General features: G+C 30.2%; 1 protein-coding gene across 1 annotated transcript; it reads left to right on the top strand.

Moving 5' to 3' along the window:
* Positions 1–15,951: 15,951 nt before the first annotated feature.
* On the top strand, positions 15,952–16,605 carry LOC129966253 (uncharacterized). Its single transcript, XM_056080667.1, has one exon. It carries the CDS (start codon positions 15,952–15,954, stop codon positions 16,603–16,605), a length of 654 nt encoding a protein of 217 aa, XP_055936642.1.
* Positions 16,606–23,019: the final 6,414 nt, after the last annotated feature.

The following is a 23,019-nucleotide window of genomic DNA, read 5'->3' as shown; positions in this document are numbered from 1 at the left end:
GTGCGAATGTATTTTTAACCTCACTTTCTCTTTATATAGACGATTGTCAGTTTACAGCTACCAGTAGGTGGGGGGTTGGACAAAGAATGGAAAGTAGGGAATTCAAATCCCAACTCGAGACCAGAGTGGACCCAGCGAAGAAGGTCACGACCCACTTCCTACAAGAATTGACCTCTCCGCTCTTGAAGATGCTGATCTCTTCTTCAGTGCTAAAAATGTGATTAAAATGAGAGGGAATATGAATAGGAAAACTTTCTCCCATTTTTCATTTTTGACATTTATTTAAAAAAGGAAAGTTCCTTTTTTAAATATTTGTGTTGCTATTTAAATACTGTCCATTATTGAAAGAGGATGGTTTGCATAAAGTAGGAATTGATTTGTAATTTAATAGGTTTGCAAACAGGACAATGGTTGCCATTGGAGGTTTGGTTGAGTGGATTGCTAGAATTGGTTGAATGTTTGATAATTCATGTATTCCAATTCTATAGCTCATAGTAAGAAGTAATTCTAACTGCAAAATAAGGAATTTGAAAGCAGAATTTAGGCTTGGACATTTATTTATAATGGAAATTAGTAAAGATTTTCTTTACTTAATTAGCAACACTATTTTTAATTTAGCAGGTATAATCAATATTTTTAAAATTAAATATAAGAAATTTGTTTTTAAATTTAAACTTACTCTTATCTCTACTAATAATAAAAGAGAATATAGCGATTCATAGAGCAGAGCGTTTGACTTAGAACATGTAAATTTGGAATATATAAACTTTGGCGGGTGGGAGTGTGTATCACGGGACTGTTTTCTGAAATTTTAATCAAAATTTTAAATAATTAATATTTAGTAAAATTTTGTTATTTTTTGTGTGGATAATTTTGGAAAATTTTATAGATTAGATATTACTTATTATCATTTGAAAATTAAAAAAAAATATGATATCAATTTAGTTTCATATTTTTCTAGTAATTTTAATACATTCTTAATTTATTTTTCGGAATATTTTAAAACAATATTTTTTTTCATTGATGAATAAAATTCAAATAATTTTCATCGTTATTACAAACCAAAATAATTCCATTTCCAAATTCTTTGTTGAATTAAATTTAAATATTTATTATACTATAAAATTATTATTATTATTACTTCGCATTTAATAGCAAATCGAAATGGACTGTGAAATGAGTTAAGATTTTTAGCAATTGATAATTCAACAGCTAAGTGAACCAATTCAAAATAATTAAAAAGTCCTTTACACAAAATTGAAAAACTAGTAAGAAAACTAGTCCTTAAAAGGTTGTTGATTAATTTTTTCAGTATTTCTAATTATAAATTATAATCTATTTATATGAAGGAAAAAAACAGCTGAAAGACTATTTTTTCTAAATATATTAAACACGAAAGGTTTGCAAAATGAACTCAGATAATTGGTTGACTAGACAAGATTCAAAGTTATTCTGATAGTTGCTTATCCCTTGTTCAGACATATTTGATGTTACACAATAGGTATTTTGAGTTTGATGTTGTAATTTTGAATTACGGTTCAGATGATAAGTTCAAATTTTCGGTTAGGGTATATCTTTATATGAAATTTCAGAAGAAAAAAAATGAACATAGTTACGAAGGGGATTAAAAAATCATTCATGTATGAAAAAAATATATCAAATTTTTGATGAATCTAGAAATGAAAAACCGAATTCTTAGTTGCACGCGTGTGTGAAGAAGAAAAACAGCATTCGGATAGTTTCAAAACAGTTTGAGGTCACTTGTATGAAAATTTCCGATTCTACTCTTAGCAACAACAATAAAACAACGTATTTCTACAGAAAAAAATTAAAAGAATACTCCAAAAGTATGCAAAAGAAAGCGCTTTTTTCTCACAATCATTCGAAGGAAAAAAACAACTACAGTAGTTAAAAATCATATTTTAAAGTTTCAAAATTTCAAGAATTAAATCATCATCACTGACGCAAATTAATTTAATCGGTAGAGATGAAGGATTTAAATATCTGGCTCAAATTTAAATTAAAATTCTACCCAGAAATATTATCCTCACAGTCGAGAATGAATGCTGTTCTATTTCGATATCAGACAGCATATTTTTGAAAGCTAAAATCAGTTTAATTTCATTAGTAAAATCATGAAACAAATGAAATGTTTATATATATTTTTTAGATTTCAAAAAATTTCAGTCACCGAAAAGAAATTTAATTAGTTGTTTTTCTTTGCCAGAAGTAAGGCAATATTTTAATAAATATTGTGATTGGTGGTTATATCTTATTTAAGTTTATGAACTTGTTATTGGTTATGCTGTTTGCAAGGAAACTAGTAGATTATTAACTAAATTTCTTTTAATTAAAATCACTTTTTTTCTTAAAATTTTTATATTTAAATGCCTGCTATTTAAATAACTCTAAACGATACTTATATTATATCAATAACATTGAAGAATAATTTATGAAAAACGCGCAATGTTCGCAATTTAAGATAGAGTGTTATACTTCTGGAAGATAATGACCTAACATACAGCCGAAATCATCAAGTTATGTCTATTGTATAGTAATAAAATGCAATTCACTTTGTTTTCCGATGTCAATAATTTTGCTCAGATGTTAAAATAGAAAAAATACGTAATCTATACTTATAATAAAGCTCAATGTGTGTGTGTGTGTGTGTGTGTGTGTTGGCGCTCTACAGGCCAGGTCATTTGACATACAGCTATCAAATTTGGTACATGTATACCTTAGAGGTCGGGAATGTGCACCTGGGGTCCCTTTTTTTGAAATTTTAATTAGAATTTTAATTATTAATTAAAAACTAACTTTCCCGCCAAAAGAATCTTCCATTTTCCCCACCGCCAACTTTTCCGCCAAAAAAATCTTCCATTATCCCCAGCGCCAAACGAGAAAGGCTTCCGTTGTTTTTTTCTCCCAACAGTAATGAGGCTAGGGTTAAAATTTTTCGGCGGATTATTTCAATCGGTTCTGCTTATTTTCTTAATGTTTGATGCATTTAAAATTAAACATTGTTAATGAATCAATCTTTCAGATTCATTCTGAAGTACTTTTGAATTAAAATAAAACAGAATAAAGGAAATTAAAAATTTCTAATCCGCATAGCGTTACCCCAACTGGCGTAGAAAAAATCACGTATTTGCGTTACGTAACCGGCGAAGAAAATTCACGCATGCGCATTCTGTTCTGATTGTTGCCATGACAACATGTATATGCTTATAGTTTTAAGTACAACGTTTTTTAAGTAGTTTTTTTAAAACCTGTTTTCGACCGTTTATTTTAAACGATTCGTTTTATTTTCTTAGTGTTTGATGCATTTAAATTTAAACATTGTTAATGAATCGATCTGCTCATAATGAATCTAAGAAAATTTTGTTGACCAACTCTTGAGATATTACATAAATTTAAAAAAATATTCTTTAGTGCCCATAAAGTTTAAACGCTGAGTGACTCTATTTTCAGTAATCAGATTATAAAAAAATGCTTTGTTTCAGTAAAAAATATTATTATATTAATTGAAGATTAATTCTTTCCACTTTAATTTAAAGCATAAATTCTACGGGTGCTAACAGAAAATGAGAGAGATACATATTACGTTATGACTGAAGGCCTTTATAATATTATGAATGAATTATATGATAATCAAAATTTGAAGTTTTAAAATATTTTGATGAAGAAGCTATTAAAGTAGAAATTGCATAAAATATTTAATTATTAAAATTTTAACGAACATTAAGATTGGCGAACCGGCTGGTCGCCAAAGGCGGCTAGTATTAAAATAAAGGAGAAAAAAAATATCCCAAGCTACATGGGTGAAAAACATCCAATTAAATGGTAAGTATTCTTATTTATTTTACGTCATTTTCGATTGGAATATTATTTTAGTTAGGAAATAATAATAATAAATTAGTGTTAAACTTTTACATTCATGAAAAGGGGAAGAATTGATGTTTATTGAAAGCCACTATAAGTTTTATTTAGAGATCAAGCAACCGATACAGATTATTTAATTTATTCGTAATTATTTAGATGAAAAATAATTTTATATTTCACAATATGCACAAAAGAAGGGTTCTGGGGAAGAAGAGCGGGCTTGTCCGTGGCAAGTGCCATAAGAAACAACAGAAAAGTCTAGGACAGACTACGTCTAGGCCGTAGGTCGGAAATTGGTCCCGCTAAAGGTATATTGTTCATGTAAACATGATGTACTTTACATCTAACGTCGTGGACCAAGAATCCTCTCGCTTATGAGGTGCGGAACTTTAATAAAGGAGTAGATCAAGAGTCGTCCTCGCTGTCTGATCGGAGCTCGAAAGTTTCTCAAAACAGTCCTGGGGTTGTTTCCTAATGGTATGTAAATGCAATTACATTACTCAAGATTGAACATGATTTTCTTGTAGTGGTACCAATTCTTTTTAAATGAAAAAAATCATTACCGCGAATCAAATCAGGAAATCACCTGACTAACGAAAGCTGAATGAACTTATAAACTTTTTTCGCAAATATAATCAAAGCAAGGAAAGAGGAAAGTACAATTTGCGAGTATGGAATGAAAAGTATCTGCTGTGATTAGAAAATTACAATATGAAAAATGAACTTTCCCATCACCAGGAAGTGATAACCTGTTTTAATCTGAAACCTAATACAAAAAAAGTGAACATAGTAATTCAATAGTTAAATTTTCTTTTCTTTTCGAAGCAAAAATGCAAAGGCAATCATATATCATAATCATGTAAAAAAATTATGAATTCAAAATGCACTTTTATCTATAGAAATAGAAAAAAGTCATTGAAAACTGTTGCTAAATTTTGAACTCACGAGAATTTATATCGACAAATCTATTTATATTAACGAAAGAGATTATCTATTCCCATATTGTACTTTCACTTCAAATAGAACAGAATGAGGCCAGAAAGCATTTTACGACTGAGAATAGGCTCATCACATTGTTAGTGATAATGTAGACTTCCCAAAGAAACTGGCCTCAGAGCTGATTGAAAATAACAGCTTATCTGAAGATAGTGACAAAGTTATTGTATTCTTTTACTTATTGCATTTTCAAGATCGTTTTTTTTCTCAGGAGCATTTTCTTTTTTTGTTTAACGGTTGACTGAGTTTATGTAGAATTAGTGATCGCTAATCCTGTTACAATAGAATTGAAGGTGATTGAAAGTGTAATTTTAGCTTTCAGCATTAAAGTTTTTGAGAAGTGATTTAAAGAACAAAGTGGTGAAATTTTCTCGTGACTAATAATTAGTTCTGGTAGCTTTTTATTATGAAGAAATCATTTTCTTTGTGAAATTCATAATTTTTTTACAGGAATTCAGTATTTTTTTAAAGTTATTTTAAAGCTTAAATTGTTTTTAGTCGAAATAGTGACAATTTATACAAAAAGATTCGTTCTCATATTTTTTTATTAACATTTTTTTTTTGAAATTCTCTAAATTATTTAACTTTTATTGTTTATTTAAGAGTTGGGAATTTAGTTAAAATATTTATATATTCCATAAACAATTCCGTATATTCCATAAGGGTCTCACGTTCCCTAGCTCCTTCGTAAAATGTTCTCAGTTCTTTTTGTAAAATTTTCTGAAGGATTAGGGTAATTTTTTATTTATTTAAATAATTTTTTTATTAGTTAGATTGTGTTACAAACGAGATTATTATTCTTCTTTAGATTGAGTAATTCAAACTAGAATATGTTTTCCGATCTTACTTAATCATATTAGTACGGAAAAATTATATTCTGAATAAAAATTTAAATAAAGTTATCAATTAAAATCTGCAACTGTTTTATAAAAAATTATGAAATTTTATGAAACATTCCTGAAATTTTTTAGCAATTCATAATGAGACTTTTACCATCTTTAGATTTTTTTTTTACTCTTTTCTTTGTTGCAAAAAATTCAAAAACAGTGTTGAAGGTTACAATACACTTAATACACACAAGATGAGATTTCAATTGAAATTCATCATGCATCTGGAAATTGATAGATAAAAAAAATTACAGAGAAACACCACCCGCACACATTTTCACAATATTTTTTTTTGGCAATAATTTTTTTAATTTTATAATTACAACCTGAAAAAAGGGAACATGAAAACTAATGAATAACTATTTGTTCACAATTTCATACAGCAAACTCATGCAGAGGGCGAATTTCCATTACGAATTTCCATTTTTCATTTATATATAATTGTATCAATTTATTTGTTAGCAGGAATTTCGTTCATACATGGCTCTCTGCAAGAGAAGAAAATTGATAATAAATAATTTTCTGGCAGCAGGGAAGATAGAAAAGTCTCAGAATTAATTGAGAAATAACAAATAAAGAACAAGATGATTTGATAAAATCCGCTATAATGAAAGCAAATGTCACGATGAAGTTGAATCTCTTTTAACTTTCGAGTTATAAAACTTGTGGAAGAGCTATCTTATTCTACAATGAGATTGTCCCAAAGGAAGAAAGGTAATACTTTTTGAGAGACATTGAAAATTTTAACCATTCTTTACTACACAATTTTTTAAAAGTTCAAAGCTCCATTGTCTCAAGCTAAAATTATCAGAGTTTTAAATCTCTACTAATAATGGAGATAAAGATGTGTGTGTGTTGGCGTGTTGGCACTCTACAAGCCAGACCGTTTGGTCTAGAAAATCAAATGTGGCCCATACATAATTTGGAGAGTGGGAATATGCACCTCAGCGATTTTTTTTGAAATTTTAATTAATTAAAAATTAAGTGAAATTTTGGCATTTTTTCCACGATAACTTCCAAAAATATAATTGCACAATACTGATTTTTACATCATAGTAAAGTTCAATTTTTCGATGATAATAATATTTTAACTTATAAATAAAATTTATATTTTTATTGAATTTTTGAAAAAAATATTTTAATAATATTTTCCAACAATTTATTTCGCACAAAATGAAGTAAAATTAAGCCTGCACAAACACATTATGAGAGCGTGGGAAAAATTAGTTTTTATCAGCGTATTACCATCGCTTTGGCAAAAGCATAAACTGAAAGATTAACTCTTAATGATAACTAAACCTAGGAAGATGTAATGTTCAGTTTGTATGAAATGGAATACATATAATGTGATATTTTCTGAAAAAAATGAATGCTATAAAAGTTTTCTATAATGTTATAAAACAGCTATATTATGAATTCAATATTATTTAAGGCACAAATAGTTCAATACATACATGGTATCCATTCCACTCTAATAAGCAACAGCTAATTTGTAAACCTTTAGTATTAGATATACATCTGCTAACAAAATGGACTAAATGAAGTAGATAATTATATTTATGTAGTTTAAATAAATAAATGTTCTGATGAAGAAAGAGTTATAAATTTTTATACAGCCCCTCTGTTGTGTAACTCATATTTAATAAAATATTTTTCAGACACTAAATAAAAAAAAGTTCCATTCTTTTGTAATTAAAATTGATTGTGTTCTGAAATATGAATGCCTCCATTATATAAAGACACGCAATTTTAGACTGATTGTCAAAATAATGACATAATTGTTTGCCTAAAATAATGATATTCGAAGCTCTATATCTCTGTCAGGTTTGATCACAAAAGATTGAAACGTTAGACTGTGAAAAATAAGTTTAATGAATGATTTATATGATCGAAGGAATGTATAAAATTTCAAAATTATTTTCATAAGTACATTTATTGATAGAAATAGAATAAAATATTATTTACCACGTTTAAATATTTTTAAAGGTAAAATTGAATTTTATGATGAATCAAGGAAATTTTTATTGAATAATCCTTTGAAATGTTGCATAAATTATAAAAAATATTCTGTGGTACACATAAGATTACAATGCTGAAGGACTCTATTATACGTATATATATATATATGAAACAGCTATTAAAATGTCAAGGTACATTATATTTTATTGAAAATTTACTAAACATAAATTAAATTTTATTTCCTAATTCACTTTTGTTTCATTTCCTCTCTTCCTCAAAATTACAATAATTTGTTTGTTTAAATTAGGTATAATTTTAAAATTCAATTAAACTAATGCCATTTTTGCATGGAAAGTTAATTTTGCGGTAGGTGATTTTATTTTGTGTGTCATGTGCTAATGACATATGTAAAAGTTTACTGTGATGTACTGTATCTGTACATGGGAAAGTTTACTATTTTTCGAACAACTTCATTCATCCCACATTATTGAGCGGTTATTCAAATTTTGCTCAGAAAATTCTGACATATTTGAAATCTAAGTTCAAGCTAACGATTATAAATTGGTGATTTAGCGATAAATGAATGGATAATTTAACACTTTTGCTTCCAAATACTTTGACTTTCACTTCTTTTATTTAGACTTCGGAAATAGGCCGAGAAAAGTAATTTCAAAGGTCACGTGTTTAATATCCGGGGATCAAAGTTCGTATTGCCCTTTTCTTTGTTTTCTTAAGAGCTGTTATTTTATTTATTTATTTGTATTCATTCTTTTATAGAATTTTCCGGCAGCGATTTGTATCCAGAATACGTTGTGAAGGAATATTTAATAGAGCGCTGGAGTTGGCTTCTCTGCTCATTATGCCATTCTGAGATCAAAGTTACTTAATCCCATTCATTTTTTTCTCACCTCATCATTTTACTGGAATTTTATTTATATAACTTGTTTTATGTATCTGACTTTGAAGAGAAAAAAATTGCAAACGTTTTGCGCATACAAAGTTAAAATTTATATGCCACAAATATTAGAATTTTCTTAAATTGATGAAAGTATATAAAGCGTGTCCCAAAATGAATGCAAGATTTGAATTTGTCACCATTCGATAGCTGAGAGTTTAGGGTTAGTAAAAATGGAACATTACAAGATAGAACTACGTGTTTTCATTGTTGAACAATATTTCAAATATAATGAAAGTCAGGTGGTTACAGTTCAAAAATTTATGAAATATCAGAAAAATGTCCCCCTAAAAATGTGACTTAAAACCATTGGGTTTTTTTATGAGGTTATTTGGAGTCAAAGGTGTATGTGAAACAGGCCTACAAGCATGCTTGTATTGAAGGAGGAAATTCCACGCTGCAACAAAAAAAAAAAAAAAAAAGAATCATCATCAACGAAATTCAGTTACATTTATGCAAAATGGCCATGGAAAATTTCGATAAAAGAGTTCGTAGGTGCCAGCAAAGTCATGGAGGCCATTGTCCTATGTATTATTCCATATATAATCCTATACTGTGCATTTTACGATTAAATAAAAATGTAACAATTTGAAGGGGAAAAAACCTGTGTTTTTGCACGTAATTCAAATTTTGCGTTAACACGTTGTTCTACCGAGTAGCGCTCCATTTTTACTAACCATAAACTATCAGCTGTCACATGGTTTTTTTTAAAATAGGGTTGCCAACAATTTACTGCACGAATGGTGGCAACTTCAAATCGTGAGTTAATTTTGGGACATCCTTTACTTTTAATTTTTATATAATGTATCAATGACATAATGTTACATATTCTTTAAATCTTGGGGATTTGGTCACACAACACACACACACACACACACACACACACACACACACACACACACACACACACACACACACACACACACACACACACACACACACACACACACACACACGACGTGCTAGTCTTACGTAAATATATGTAGATATTGAATATGAGAAATGAATAATTGATGAAAATTGTTAATATTATCAACTTTCAGTGAAATTGAGTGAATCCCTCTCTTTCTTCAGCAGTTTCTGGCCAGTTACCTAACTTCATCATGACTGACATATAAATTCATATCTTTTCTGAAAAACAGAATTTTACGCATATTTTTAATATTTCTGAAATTCAGGAGCAGATTGTCCTTTTTTTTTCTGAAAAAATTCGAAAAGATGCGTAAATACCAATAATAGCTTGTTCAATACTTTTTATCAGATAGTGTATATGGAGATCAGTATTATTTATAAAAAGAAACCTTTTTTTTGGAATAATGGACATAACATCTAGGAGAGATTAAATAAATGGCTTCGGAATTCGTGCAAATTAATATGTAAAAAATAACTATAAATGCTTTTACAAATATACTGAATTTGAATTTAAAATTCTGCATTAAAACTGATTTGAATATTAATTTACGCATTTCGTTTTAATGATTTGATGGGAAAAAAAGTGAAGCAACCAAATGTTAAATTTTTATTTTTAATTATCTACGGCCATCCCATATAAAAAATTCTTTTTCTAGAATTCCCCTTTAATTACAGCCATTCCATTTTATTTCCCATCCTTGGATGATGATCCTTTATAATTTTAGTTCAAAATGTCTATTTCTAAATAATCAATGCAATAAAAATTCCGGTAATGAGTCTCCCGAATCGATACTGGGTAATGGTTATTAAACTGAAAGCAAAATGTCATTATAAATCGGCAAAATCGCTTTCCTGTGTAGTTAATCTCAGAATAAGGAAGCGAAATTTACATCTTAATGGATGTTGAAAGGTTGTCAGATCACTCCTCGGCTTTTGGAACAAGACAACAGCCTCCTGACTTGGCGACAAAAAGAAAAGTCCAAGAAAATATGTAAAAAAAAAAAAAGGCAATTGTTCTTTTAGGAACTGAGATTCGAAATTCTTCTAAAAAATTTCTATATCCTATCACGATGACTGTATAAGCGGAGGCGTTTACACGGGAGTCTGTTTTTCTTTTGGAGTGTTATTGCATTGCGATATGGTCCATCTAGTGCTATTGAGCCGTTGCTGTAGATTGCTCACGGATTTGCTGTTTGCGCGAGCTTTGTTAATTTCTGCAAGTGCTGCCTTTGGACACACTTCAGCTGCGTTTTGCAACCTGTTTCTCATACTTTGTTGTGGAATAAAGCGTAGCTAATCCTTATCAAGCTTGAACGACTTCATGCATCGTGTATTAACCAGGCAATTTCTGTAACAATATCGACATTTCTTTAGGAAAATCTTGCCTTATACAATTAATTATGGGATGTAATAATGATATTTCATCAAAAAAATCAAAATATTTTCTTATTAATTACTTTTCTGTATAAATATTATACTATAATGATGGACATTTCTGTATTTATTTAATTAAATTATTCTATTGCTATTTATATTTTTGGAAGTTTGTCGATTTTTATGGAGTATAACAATCAGCCTCGAGAGGTCGATGAATTCATAATATTTATAGATTTTTTTTAAAATTGAAGACGGTGATTTTTCTATAAATATCTCTGCCTTCTTTACTTGATATCTTTTTTCAAGCCTTTTTCCCATGAAAAACGTAGATATAAGGTTTACGAAAGAAAGCAGATTGATTCAATAACTAATAGTCTAGTTCTGAAAATTTATTAAGATATTCAAATGTTATTTACATCATTTGTTGCAGGTCGCAATATTCTACTGATTTTTTTTCTGTGCTAATTCTGACCTTTTTCTGTTTGCCTTGCGTTTTAGTTATATTACATACTTGATATTCAAACCAGTATATGAAACGAAGAAAATACTTTTATTTGATTTGAAACATGACCTAGAGTTATAATCTCTAGTTAAATTTTTCCTAACTTTCTTAAATTTAATAAAATTTGCTCTCTAGATGATCTTCTGATGAATTTCTTTTGATTTACAGTGGACGGTTGAATTTCTGGATGAATTTCTTTTAACTACAGTGGATGGATGAATTTCTTTTGATTACAATGGATTTCTTGAAATGTATATTTCCAAGCACCAGAGAAAGTGCCAAAACAACCTTATGAGCATTCCATAAACAACATTCTTATGAGCATTCTTGGAACAGGGCCGACTCTAGAGTATTTCGAGCTTTGTGCGAAATTATTGTGGCACCATTCTTCATTGGATATCTTGTATATTCGTACATATACTTAACCCCCAACAGGTAAAAATTACGATGGAATTTATGGGAGTACTACAAGTGACATGCTTATTCTCAATTATTAAAGAAAAGAAGTGATGCGTGGTGAGCGTATTTTAATCAACTATGAAATAAACCATGAGTTGAAAGATGCGACCTTTTCTTGTGGCTATGCCGTAGTAAGATTCAAGCTTCAATGAGATTTGTGGTCTCTATGAAAAGTTACGATAAGGTTATTACATCACTCGCCGAAACAAACTCAAATATAATGTAAGAAATGAGAAAGAAAACGACTTTCTTTCATATTCATTTCTGGTGTTTTTTGTTAGATTTTAATTTATATTCTCTGTCTATTGTGTTCTAGCCAGTAACCATATATAATGCGAGTGAATTTTCAAATTTAATTAATCATTAGGAATAGGCGTCCTTACATGCATAGCATAAGGCGTGGCGCCAGTTGCACACCCTTTGCAACATCTTGGAAATATAGATCTTAAAGCTACCCACAGTCAATGACTAAATGGGATTTATGAACATCGTTTATTTGTTGTTCTTTCTTATGGCTCTTGTAACAGATAAATCCGCTGATAAAGTCAGCGACTTTTGTCGTTTCTTGTTTCAGTAGCGCCATCTAAGGCCAACAGTACGACTTAGCTACAAATGCGTCACAACCCAGTTTACGGGGCAGACTTCATTCATGCACTTCATTCACTCCTCCTGAGATCGTAATTTTGACCTGAATCAAAGAATGATCACCTTTGAGTCAGTACTACCCGTGTATTGTCTCGCCTTGGAGGACTTTGTGACCATGACAAATTTATACGTTCACCAGCCACCTTATACATAAAGGGTCTTCTGCCGGCGGGGCTCGAACTCACTACTGAAGGGATGCTAGTCCAACGCTCTACCAACCAATCCCGGCCTTTCGTTTATTTGTAATATCTTAATTAAAATAGTATTCTCTATATACACTTAGTTATATAAAGCAAGGATATTAAAAATATTATCATTATAGTTCTCGATACCCTTCTTCCTCGGGTGCGTCCAGGGGTTTGCCGTTCTTCTTCATTCTGTTTCCTTTCGTCCACTCCCTACATTCCTTCACCCCTTGTTCTTCACTAAAAAGTCTTACACTGTGGGTGGGAGAAAATTCTTTGAATTCAGCTACTGTCGGGGTAATTCACACTTTGAAGCTGGTGTTGCCGTGGAATAAATTAAGATTGCATTCAAATCAATGCATTACGTATTTAAAAGCATAGCATAGCCAGGGGAAGGCCGGCTTCCTGGCCTAGGGGTAATGCGTCTACCTATCATCTAGGCGTCCCGGGTTCGAGTCCTGGTTCAGTCATAGTTGTTCTTTACCTTGTGTTATATCTGTGAGGTGTGTGAAAGAGCCCCTTCCCCCCTGTAAAAAAGGGCTGCGCAGGCGAGTGTTCGAGTGCCACCTTCATATGCGATAGAAGCCAGAATTCTGTCTTCGAATACTCTGAAGCCTATACTCTCAGAAGCTAATGCATGAACTCGGCTTAAATCGCTGACAAAGTCAGCAAGTTTGTCTATTACAAGTGCCAAAGTAAAAACAAAAGTTGAAACTAAACTGTGTGTTCATAATTTATTAAATTCAGGTAAATATTTTTGTTTACCGCTTATTCTATCAGCGTATGCTGCTACATCACTTTATATTATATTGGATACTTCTACAAATAATTGAAGCTCAAATTCATACACTAAGATTTATGGTTATATCAAATTTCAAAATTTGGGAGCTGACTTCGTTAGTTTCTACAGCAAACGTATAATTAATTTTACTATTAACTCTCAAAACTACAATTATAAACTAAATTAAATTATTTGTTTATTTAATTTATCGATGTAATTAAAGAATTCGGCAATAGCTTTTGTAATCATCTGTAGATTTCAACAAATTTGCGTTTATATAAAAATCGCATAAAACTTCACAAACCCCGGCCCCATTTAAAAATAAATATATATTCATGAAATTTTTATAGTTTCGGAATAATGGATTCTGAAAATTCATGCTGTTTTGCAAGCTAATTTACCTTCTTTAAAAATTAAGATTTAAAAAAAAACAGCTGGAAAGTTTGAAGAATCATTTAATTTTTATTAAATTAAGTTCAGAAATTAACCCTTTCACATATAATGAAAATTGTACATTATAAACAATATTAGATAATATTATATATCATTATAATATATAATATTATTATATTATAATTAATTATGTCAATATTAAACATTATTTTCTGTTATCTAATTATAAATGCTTTTATATTGAATTCCACTTAATCCACTTAAAAGGCACTTGACATTCTTATTCAAGTGCCTTTTACACGGACTGGAAAATTTTTCATAGTAAAACGCGTTATCTGATAACGCGTTTTATATGGAAAAAAAAATTATTATGTCACTTTCCGAGGAAAATATAGATGTTTGTACTGTTGCGTTCTTTAGTCTTTTCTTTGTAACAGTCAGCTAAACTATTCAGCACTAGACAGAATCCCCTTTTTCCATATTGTAATGAATCATGTGCTATATTTGTTGTTTGTAGATTTATTATAACGAAAAATTTAATCCTTACTAAACCATACATGGGAAATAAATGGAATAAATGATAATTATGTTATTTCCTTTGAGTAGATCATTTTAAAATTTTTCATCCGTGTTATCTACTATCTCTAACAATATGGATTCTAAATTGTCCTCCATTAAAATTTGGACATCAAATAGATTATTTATAACTATCAGTTTTATCTAATTTATCAATTTCATCTAATTTTTGCAGTAATGTATTTGAATTAACTCGTTTTATGAATTTTTGAATTGAATTCTTTGCGCAATAACCATTTAAGCCAAAGTAATCTAGCAGAAGCTATAAACATACAAAAAATCTTTCGCAGTTCCATTTTTTTTTTGTTCTCCGATATATGGTGAATAATTCCATCTTATTGTTTATAGTTTGTCATTTTTAAAATTTGCTTGGCGTAGCATGGCCAAACATGGCTCTTGCGTCAAAAAAAAAAAAAAAAAAAAACTATTTTATTGATTCCGTAATAAGGATGACGAATATTTTAAGAGCGGTTATTACGTAACCAATATCAAAAAGTCAAAAATACAAGTGATCAATACTTTTCAAAGAGAGGTGTGATTCAAATCCTTCATACAATCTTACTGGTGATATTTCGATTACAGGTTTTGGATCGCGATAGAAAGTAACAATCAATACGATATCACTGAAATTTGCCGGAGCGGTGACTTCACTGGAAAGTAACAATCGATACGATCTGTCCAATGGAAGCTCTCGAAAGAAATCTGTGATTGGATTGAAAAGTGAACGAAGCGGTTATTGGAATTATCGTATCGTATCATTGAATTGCATATCCCTGAAATTTATCGGAGCGATGATTTCACCGGAAAGTGCGAAGTCACCGCTCCACTTTACGGGAGTGGCCGATATTCGTATTTGATGATGCACTATTCCATACAGATCATTTTTAATTGCTCGTGACATGATTGACTTTGATTACATGCATTCTGTTTACTGCTGGCGCCATCTATTGGTAGAATATAGGACTAAAGTAAACATTTTAAAGAAATTGCATATATTTTTAACTCACCTTTTCCAGAAAATGGTTCACTCTAATAAATAAATTAAATAAATAGTTTTGAGGAAAAAAATAAAATTTAAGAAGTAAGCTGAAACAGATAAATTAATTCAATCACACTTTACTTAAATTAGTAAATTAAGTATTAATTACAATTAATAAATTTTATATTTAATATTAAGTAATAATTTTTAATTAATAATATGATTGAAATAACAGATATTTGGAACGCATATTTAAAAATAACAATAGCAATGTTATTTGTTATTCAAAAAATCGTGGATTATGCATCTATATAAACCGTAACACTCACCAAAGAATAAAATGCTCTTTAGAACTAGCCATCTACCCTTAAGGAAAGGAGATCCAATTTTATTTCTCAGAAGTTGGCAACGATAGAAATCTGACTATCAAAGGGTGGTAACATCGTGGAGATATTAATCCAATATGGCAGTACCATGCAGATGTGGAGGTCGGATTACTCTTCGAGAGAGACCTCGAAAAGGAATTCCGCTTGGTGTTTTATCCCTTCGCAACGAACGGGCAAGCAGAGAACCTAGGCACCGTCTTTGGTTTTCTATAGCAGGACAAAGAGGCACAGGGAGGAACACACTGGCCACTCGTTTTAATGCAATGAACGGAGACGAGTTCATGCCAGGTGATGTTGTTGTTCAGAATGAATACCTATTCTCCATCGATTTGAGTACTCGTCCGGTACTAAATGAGACTGGACTTGTTCATGTCGGAATTTTAATCGATCCTCCGCCATTGGAAAGTGAATTCGAACAACGCCCTTCTGGAAGTATCCGAGCATTTATTTTTCTGTTCGATGTAAGCGATTATGAAACAATAGATGAAGCTAATGTTTTGTTTGATGAATTGGAAAGAGATGCAGGTGAAAATATATTCCCATTCATATTTGTGGGCAATAAAAGTGATCGTAGAGAAAGTCCAGATGAATTCCCAGTATGTATACCGTATTCGTATGCCGAGACTTTTGCAAGGGCTTTCGGCGCACTCGGGTACTATGAATGCTCTGCTTTAAGGAATACTGGCGTTGGGCCAATATTAGATATGATCCTTCGATTAATAACTAGGTGATGTCTCCTCTGAAAATCAATGTTTGCGATTACAGCATTTCAAATGTTGAATTTTTGATTTTTGCAAGGTGTTTGTTGGAACATGGATAAATGTTTACGACACTGAAAAAAAAGTCATTTAAGTTTTTTCTATATTGCTTCTATAAAACAATGTTTTGAAATATTTTTTTTTAGTGAATTAAGATTTTCAAAATACAAAAACTTTTGTAGTTTTTAATTCTGAACTTTCGTCAGATTTTATGTACTTTCAAAAACTGATTAAATAAAGGGACTTTCATATATATATTTTAAATGAACGCATCAATGTACTTATAATGCTAATTTAATTTCTTAAAAAGGATTAATATGGAATCGCTAATTAATATCGATAAATAGCTTAAGGAAGTAATAACAATACATATGAAACAAAGGATTCATATTGTAAGTTTAGATTTTTTTTTTAAATTGTGGAAGAAATATTTATAATATTTCAGGTACTTTTACATATACTCTACAGCAAAAATTAGTTATATACCAAATAATGAATTCCAAACAGCATAATAACGTTAGTAGATTATCATAACCATTTATGCTATGATCCACTGATTAATGATCAGCTCAACCTGAGCAGTTTTTACCTGATGTGAATGAAACACCCGAGATAGTATCTGGAGTCGCAATGGTTAATCTTAATCATGCCACTGAAGATTCACGGATAAGAAACCGGATTCTATGAAAGACCCAATGGACATACAATGTCTGTGCTTTTTATTTGACGTAATTCAGTTGTCACTGGGTAGCTTGAATGGGGTTTAGGAGAGAAAGGTTTCATCATACCACTTGGAATATCTGCATCGATACTAATTCTCAATTTTTAAATCTCGTATTCTAAATGGTGCTCTAGATGCAGTAGAAACCTCGTTTCTCCGAATAGACTGATAGTTGGAATGTGTTCGAATTGAGGAAAACTGGAGATTAAGTAATAACGGAATTATCAGCTCTCTTCTTATTATGTGCCCAATTTTTATTTCTATTAAACAATATTGTTACACAGAAATGTCAGAATGCCTGGATGTCCAGGTTTATTACAAATATACAATGGTGAATTTTATTAAAAGAGTAATACAACCAATCCATTTTCAGTTTAAAACCACGCGAACTGTCGCCCCAAAATGTTCTCACATGTTCTCTAATAAATATATTAGTCCATTCCGCTTGCATAAGATTGTGGATCTTAAGTAAAACGTCCATTGCCTTGAATGTCATTGGAGAATTGCGAAATATAAACCTTTGATATGGATCTAGCATTTTTACTCAATCTATCGTGTTGAAGATTGAGATTTATTCTTGGAATGCAGCGAATACAAGTACAATTTTCGGACACATTGTTATTAGTCGCATTTCAAGAATTAATCTTAAAATACAAAGTATCCGAAAATTGCATTTGCATTTTGGAAGTCTTTTTTTTTCTCCGACTGATTGAAAGCAAAATTTGACCAAGAACTTCAATTGTAGTCACAAAATCATTAACCAAATTCCATTTTTTAAAGCTATTGCTTTTTTGAGTAAATATTTTTACATGCAGGCTAAATTTCAGACCGGTAAATGGTCAGCCTTTTGACAGATTTTGTTTAAAATTGAATAAGAATCTATATTTTAGATACTAAAACTGTGTAACACATTTTTGTTTATCTGCTCTTTTATTTTTTGTAGTTATTGTGTTCATTTGTAATCGAACATCTGGACAGATACGTTCCTAAATGGAGTTTGATCAAAATTTTATAAGAATTTCTGAACGTGGTTGTAATGTCGTTGTACCAAATTTTCTGTCTAGCTCAAAGCGTTTTTGCATTATCCTACTTAGAGACGTATGGATCAAAAATGTGGTGTTATTTTGTTTTCGGAGGTCTGAACGTGGAGCCTTAACAAAATCTCGAGTTCGAATTTTTTTTGCCTTTAAATATTTTCTCATTATATATTTCTTCGTATACGATAACATAAATCCATCCATCCATCAATTTGTTTGTGATTAAAAAGTTTTGACCGTAACTTTTGCTGAAAATCTTTAATTCAACCGAATCATTAATTAAATTCATTTAAGTTACTGCTCTTTTGAATTAATGTCTTATATGCATACGAAAGTTCAAAGTGATAGATTTGGTTTAAAGTTGAATGAGAATCTACTTTTTAGATGTAAACCCGTGTAACAATTTTTTGTTTATTTGCTCCTTTACTTTTTGCAGTAATGGATTTTATTCAAAATTTGATAGAAATCTACAAACATGGTGTGACGTCATCAAATTTTGTCTATTTCAAAGCGTTTTTGTGTTATCCTATTAACAGACAATAGACCATTGATCTGTTTCTCGTATCATGGGAGGATTGAAATGTGGAATTTTATCAAATTCACGAGCTCGAATTTTTTGACATTTACATTATTTTCTCTTTATATGTTTCTTTGCATAAGATAAAATAAAAATTCCATCAATTTGATACAGAGGTTAAAAAGTTTTGGTATTAGCTTTTGCTGAAAATAGGCAAACTATGATAAACATTAATTCTGGAGTTTTAGAACGTATTATAATCGTCATTCAGTAACCGATGTCGACGAATTTAATCCAGCCTGATGCATTCTACCGGACAATGTTCAGTTTCCAAATTTATGACTAATCACTATGAAAGCTAAAGTTTACATGCAGAACATTGAGATGAACTAGGATTACGTCTCGCTAAACTAGACATCATTCCTTTTCTTTCCACTATATCCTCGTAAAATGGGAATGTCAAAATGTATTATTTTCATTATTTAGTATCTAGTTTCGGTGAGTTTGGCGACCATGTTCAGCTAGTTCAGCGACTAACGACGACCTCAAACTACGAAGCCCACATACAAAACACTATAACGAATTAAGAGTCACAATACAATTCTGAGGATAATTTATTGTTGAGTCGCATTACAGCCATGTGGTTAACTTTCTTTCCTTTTTAGATGCAACAAGAAGGGATGACGCATGATTAGAAAGTGTGTTCTAATATTTTTGATATATCTTGCCAGTGGAAGGAGATTGCTACTTAATGAAAATGTTCATTCTTTTTTACTTGAATGACTTTACTTCCCGCATTCGATAATGATAATGTTTCGATTTTAATACTTATTGTTGGAGAACATTCGAATGAATGAATCCAGGAATATAAAGTGGCAAAGTTGGGATATCCAACTTAATGTATATCTTATCCAAAGTTAAGGTATAAGGTTGAAAATGTGATTTTTTGTCGAAAGAAATTCGAATTATATATCGTGATTTAAATGTGAAACGCCAACTTTTTAGATTTTAAATCTTTATTTTTAATCTAAGTAAGAGTTATAAGTAGGCAGTTTTAATAATATTCAACAGATAAAAAACACATCAAAAATAGTGTTATTTTAAATGGGATGTGAATAAATTAACCTATTTTTATCGCAAAATTTTTCGATAATAATGTGTATTTTAAATCTTTATGTGTATTTATGTGCAAGGTTTTTTTTAAAATGTGTATTTTGAATCTTTATCTATCCAACCACAGTTTGTTTCGAGCAATTTTTTTGAAAAGAATTGGAAACAGCAATTCTTTCAACTTTATTTTTATGATCTAATACATAGGCATTAATTTAAATGCATTTTTTGAAGCATAAATATTCAACTGTAATTTGAATACGCGATATCTCAAAACAATTTTTTAAAAAAGTTATTGGATTGATAGACCAGATTAATATAATTGGATTTATGTTTTTCAATCGCTTTTAGTTCTATATCAGAATAATTTCGGAAAGAAACATTAATGAAAACATGGACTATTTATTTACTGAAATATTTTTTTTTAATTCTAGAGTGCTTAAGATTCTAATAAGTATATGAAATGAAAATTAAATGTAGCTGTACTTTAATTATGCTACTTCTTAAAATGTCTGTAACTAAGCATTTTTTTTCAAAAACTAATGATAATAATTATATTTTCTTAAATGCAGTGCTATATTATTTTTTGAGCTATTTGTACGTAATGAATTTCTAGGTATCGTTGTTTTTTTAAAAACATGTTGTCGTATATCTTAAGTGCTTTACATGTAAAATACTAGACACATTGTGGCTTTCTTTTTACAAATTAATGATATAGTAATCGCAAATTACATGTAATTCATGTTTTTCATGATGAAAGTTTATCATCGAAATATTTCACCCATTGACTTTTGTAACATTACAATATTTAACATATATTTTGTGAAATCCGTTCTTATTCTTTAATTTAAATATATTTCATATATTTATATCAATTTTTCTTGACTTTTTGATAGGAACTTATACAAGTTTTCCAAAGGATTTTTATAGAATCAGCATTTTTACTTTTTCGTACTATACAAAGTATGGAAAAAATATTGTAATCGAAAAAAAAACAAAAAAACTCGAGCTTACGATTTTAATGAATTTCGGTTTCAGACATCTTCGAGTTCAAAAAACACATTTTTTGGCATTATGTCTGTGTGTGAATAGAATAACTCAAAAACGTTTCGAGTCAGATGAATAGAATTTGGTATATAAGCTTATAACCAAATTCGAAGACTTCTATCAAATTTTGAATAAAATCCACTCCAGTCTGTCTGTCTGGTTATAAGTAAACTTGATAACTCCTAAATATATGGATTCTTATCAACTGAATCTGTCAAAGAGTCGACTGTCTGTCCGTTTGTACTTTCGCATGTATGTAAATTCAATAACTCATAAATGGAATGAGATCGTTCCATTACGAGCTATTTGATGTTTTATCTTATGATTACAACTACAGTTCCGTGTCAAATTTTGGTTTTTCTCGACCTCCAAAAAGTTGTTCAAATTGCATATTCGCAGAATCGATTCAGTAACAATGTTAGATCCACGTCAAATATAATATTTCGTGACTCTTGTTCGCTAATTTCATGCTAGGCATTTATTGCCTTAATAGTGATATTAATTTTACGCTTATGGAAGTGGATATGATCTCAATTGAAGCGTATAAGAGAAAGTTTTGGGGAAATTATTTTCTTTGGTTTTTTATTGGAATGGTGTGGTAACTTGAACTGCTTACTCATGGGAAAAAAAAACACCACTCTTCAACATTTCTATTATGTTACCTCTTCTGAACACAACATTCTTCTTGCCACATTCATTTTCATCCTTAAATATTTGGGATGTATCTTACAAATATAAAATCAGTTCTACGATATGTTTCATTGATTTTGGTAAATTTTTGTTTTTGTGAGAATATAAATATTTGTTTCGTAAAACTTTTAATGCATTAAATATAATTAATAGATGCAGATTTTTTGCTATTTACTAGGTATCTTGAATAATGGCGATTTAAATGCCTTATTTATGGGAATAAATATATGAGGACAAACGGTTTTGAGGTGTTAGTTTTTTGAATACCTTCTTTCTGTCATCTGTGAGGACAAAATATAATGAATAATCAGTAAATATAAATAATTAAACGAGAATCTCCATGATCAGTCTTTTGAAGGGTGCATGCAATTATATTCTTGTACTTACAGCTATAGTGAATATGAAAGATACTCTGAATAATTGATTTGCATCTGTTTAATGCCTTTGCATTACTAGACTTATTCATCCAATAAAAATGAATTAAGTCATAAAAAATTAATTAATTCATATAATAAAAATTAATAATATATATTGGGAAAAAGTTTTAGGTTTTTTAAAAATAAAAAATCTGTTTCATCTATTTAGTATTTCGTTTGATTTGTATCCTAGATATTACGATGCAAAAGGTTTGTGTAATAGTGGCTAAAATATCGTGTGGGGAAATTAGAGTTTTTCATACTTATAAATGATCTATGACCTAGTTGACAAATAACAGCTGCTTTGTGGAAAACAAACCATTTAATTTTGAGCTTTATTTCGTTGTTTGGCACATTATTATCGTCTGCATCTTCTACTTCCGTTCTTTTACATTGCATTTTTTTTTATAGAGTATATAATTAAGATTTCTGTTTCATCCTTTGGCAATTTTTTTGTTAAGTTTAGTTTAGTTATATTGACGTCCGGTTGTAAAGCAACACTAGGCCTATTTTGGGACGGATCTCGTAATTTTGAACCGCGGTCAGATGACGAGGGCGACACCTGAGCTGGCATCCCCCTCTCCACTCCACACCAGCGGGAGGGCATTTGACCTTGACGGATTTAACGTGCGACAGACTCCCTTACACGGCGGTCGGTTCTTCGGTGGAATCGGGTCTCGAACCGGAAACCCTACGGCTTACGAGTCGAGACCTTGTTTTGTGAAGAATTTGAAAGATAAATAAAACCTTTCGTGCATTGTAGTTCTTGTTTTCGTTTGTTTATTCATTCTTTTTTTACCATTTGGTTATTACACAGGGATCCACCCAACAGATAATAACTATTAGCAC

Source organism: Argiope bruennichi, chromosome 4 (genome assembly GCF_947563725.1).
Source record: "Argiope bruennichi chromosome 4, qqArgBrue1.1, whole genome shotgun sequence".
NCBI lineage: Eukaryota > Metazoa > Arthropoda > Arachnida > Araneae > Araneidae > Argiope > Argiope bruennichi.
Note: the sequence above shows the minus strand (reverse complement) of the source record. Positions and strands in the feature narration are given on the sequence as shown.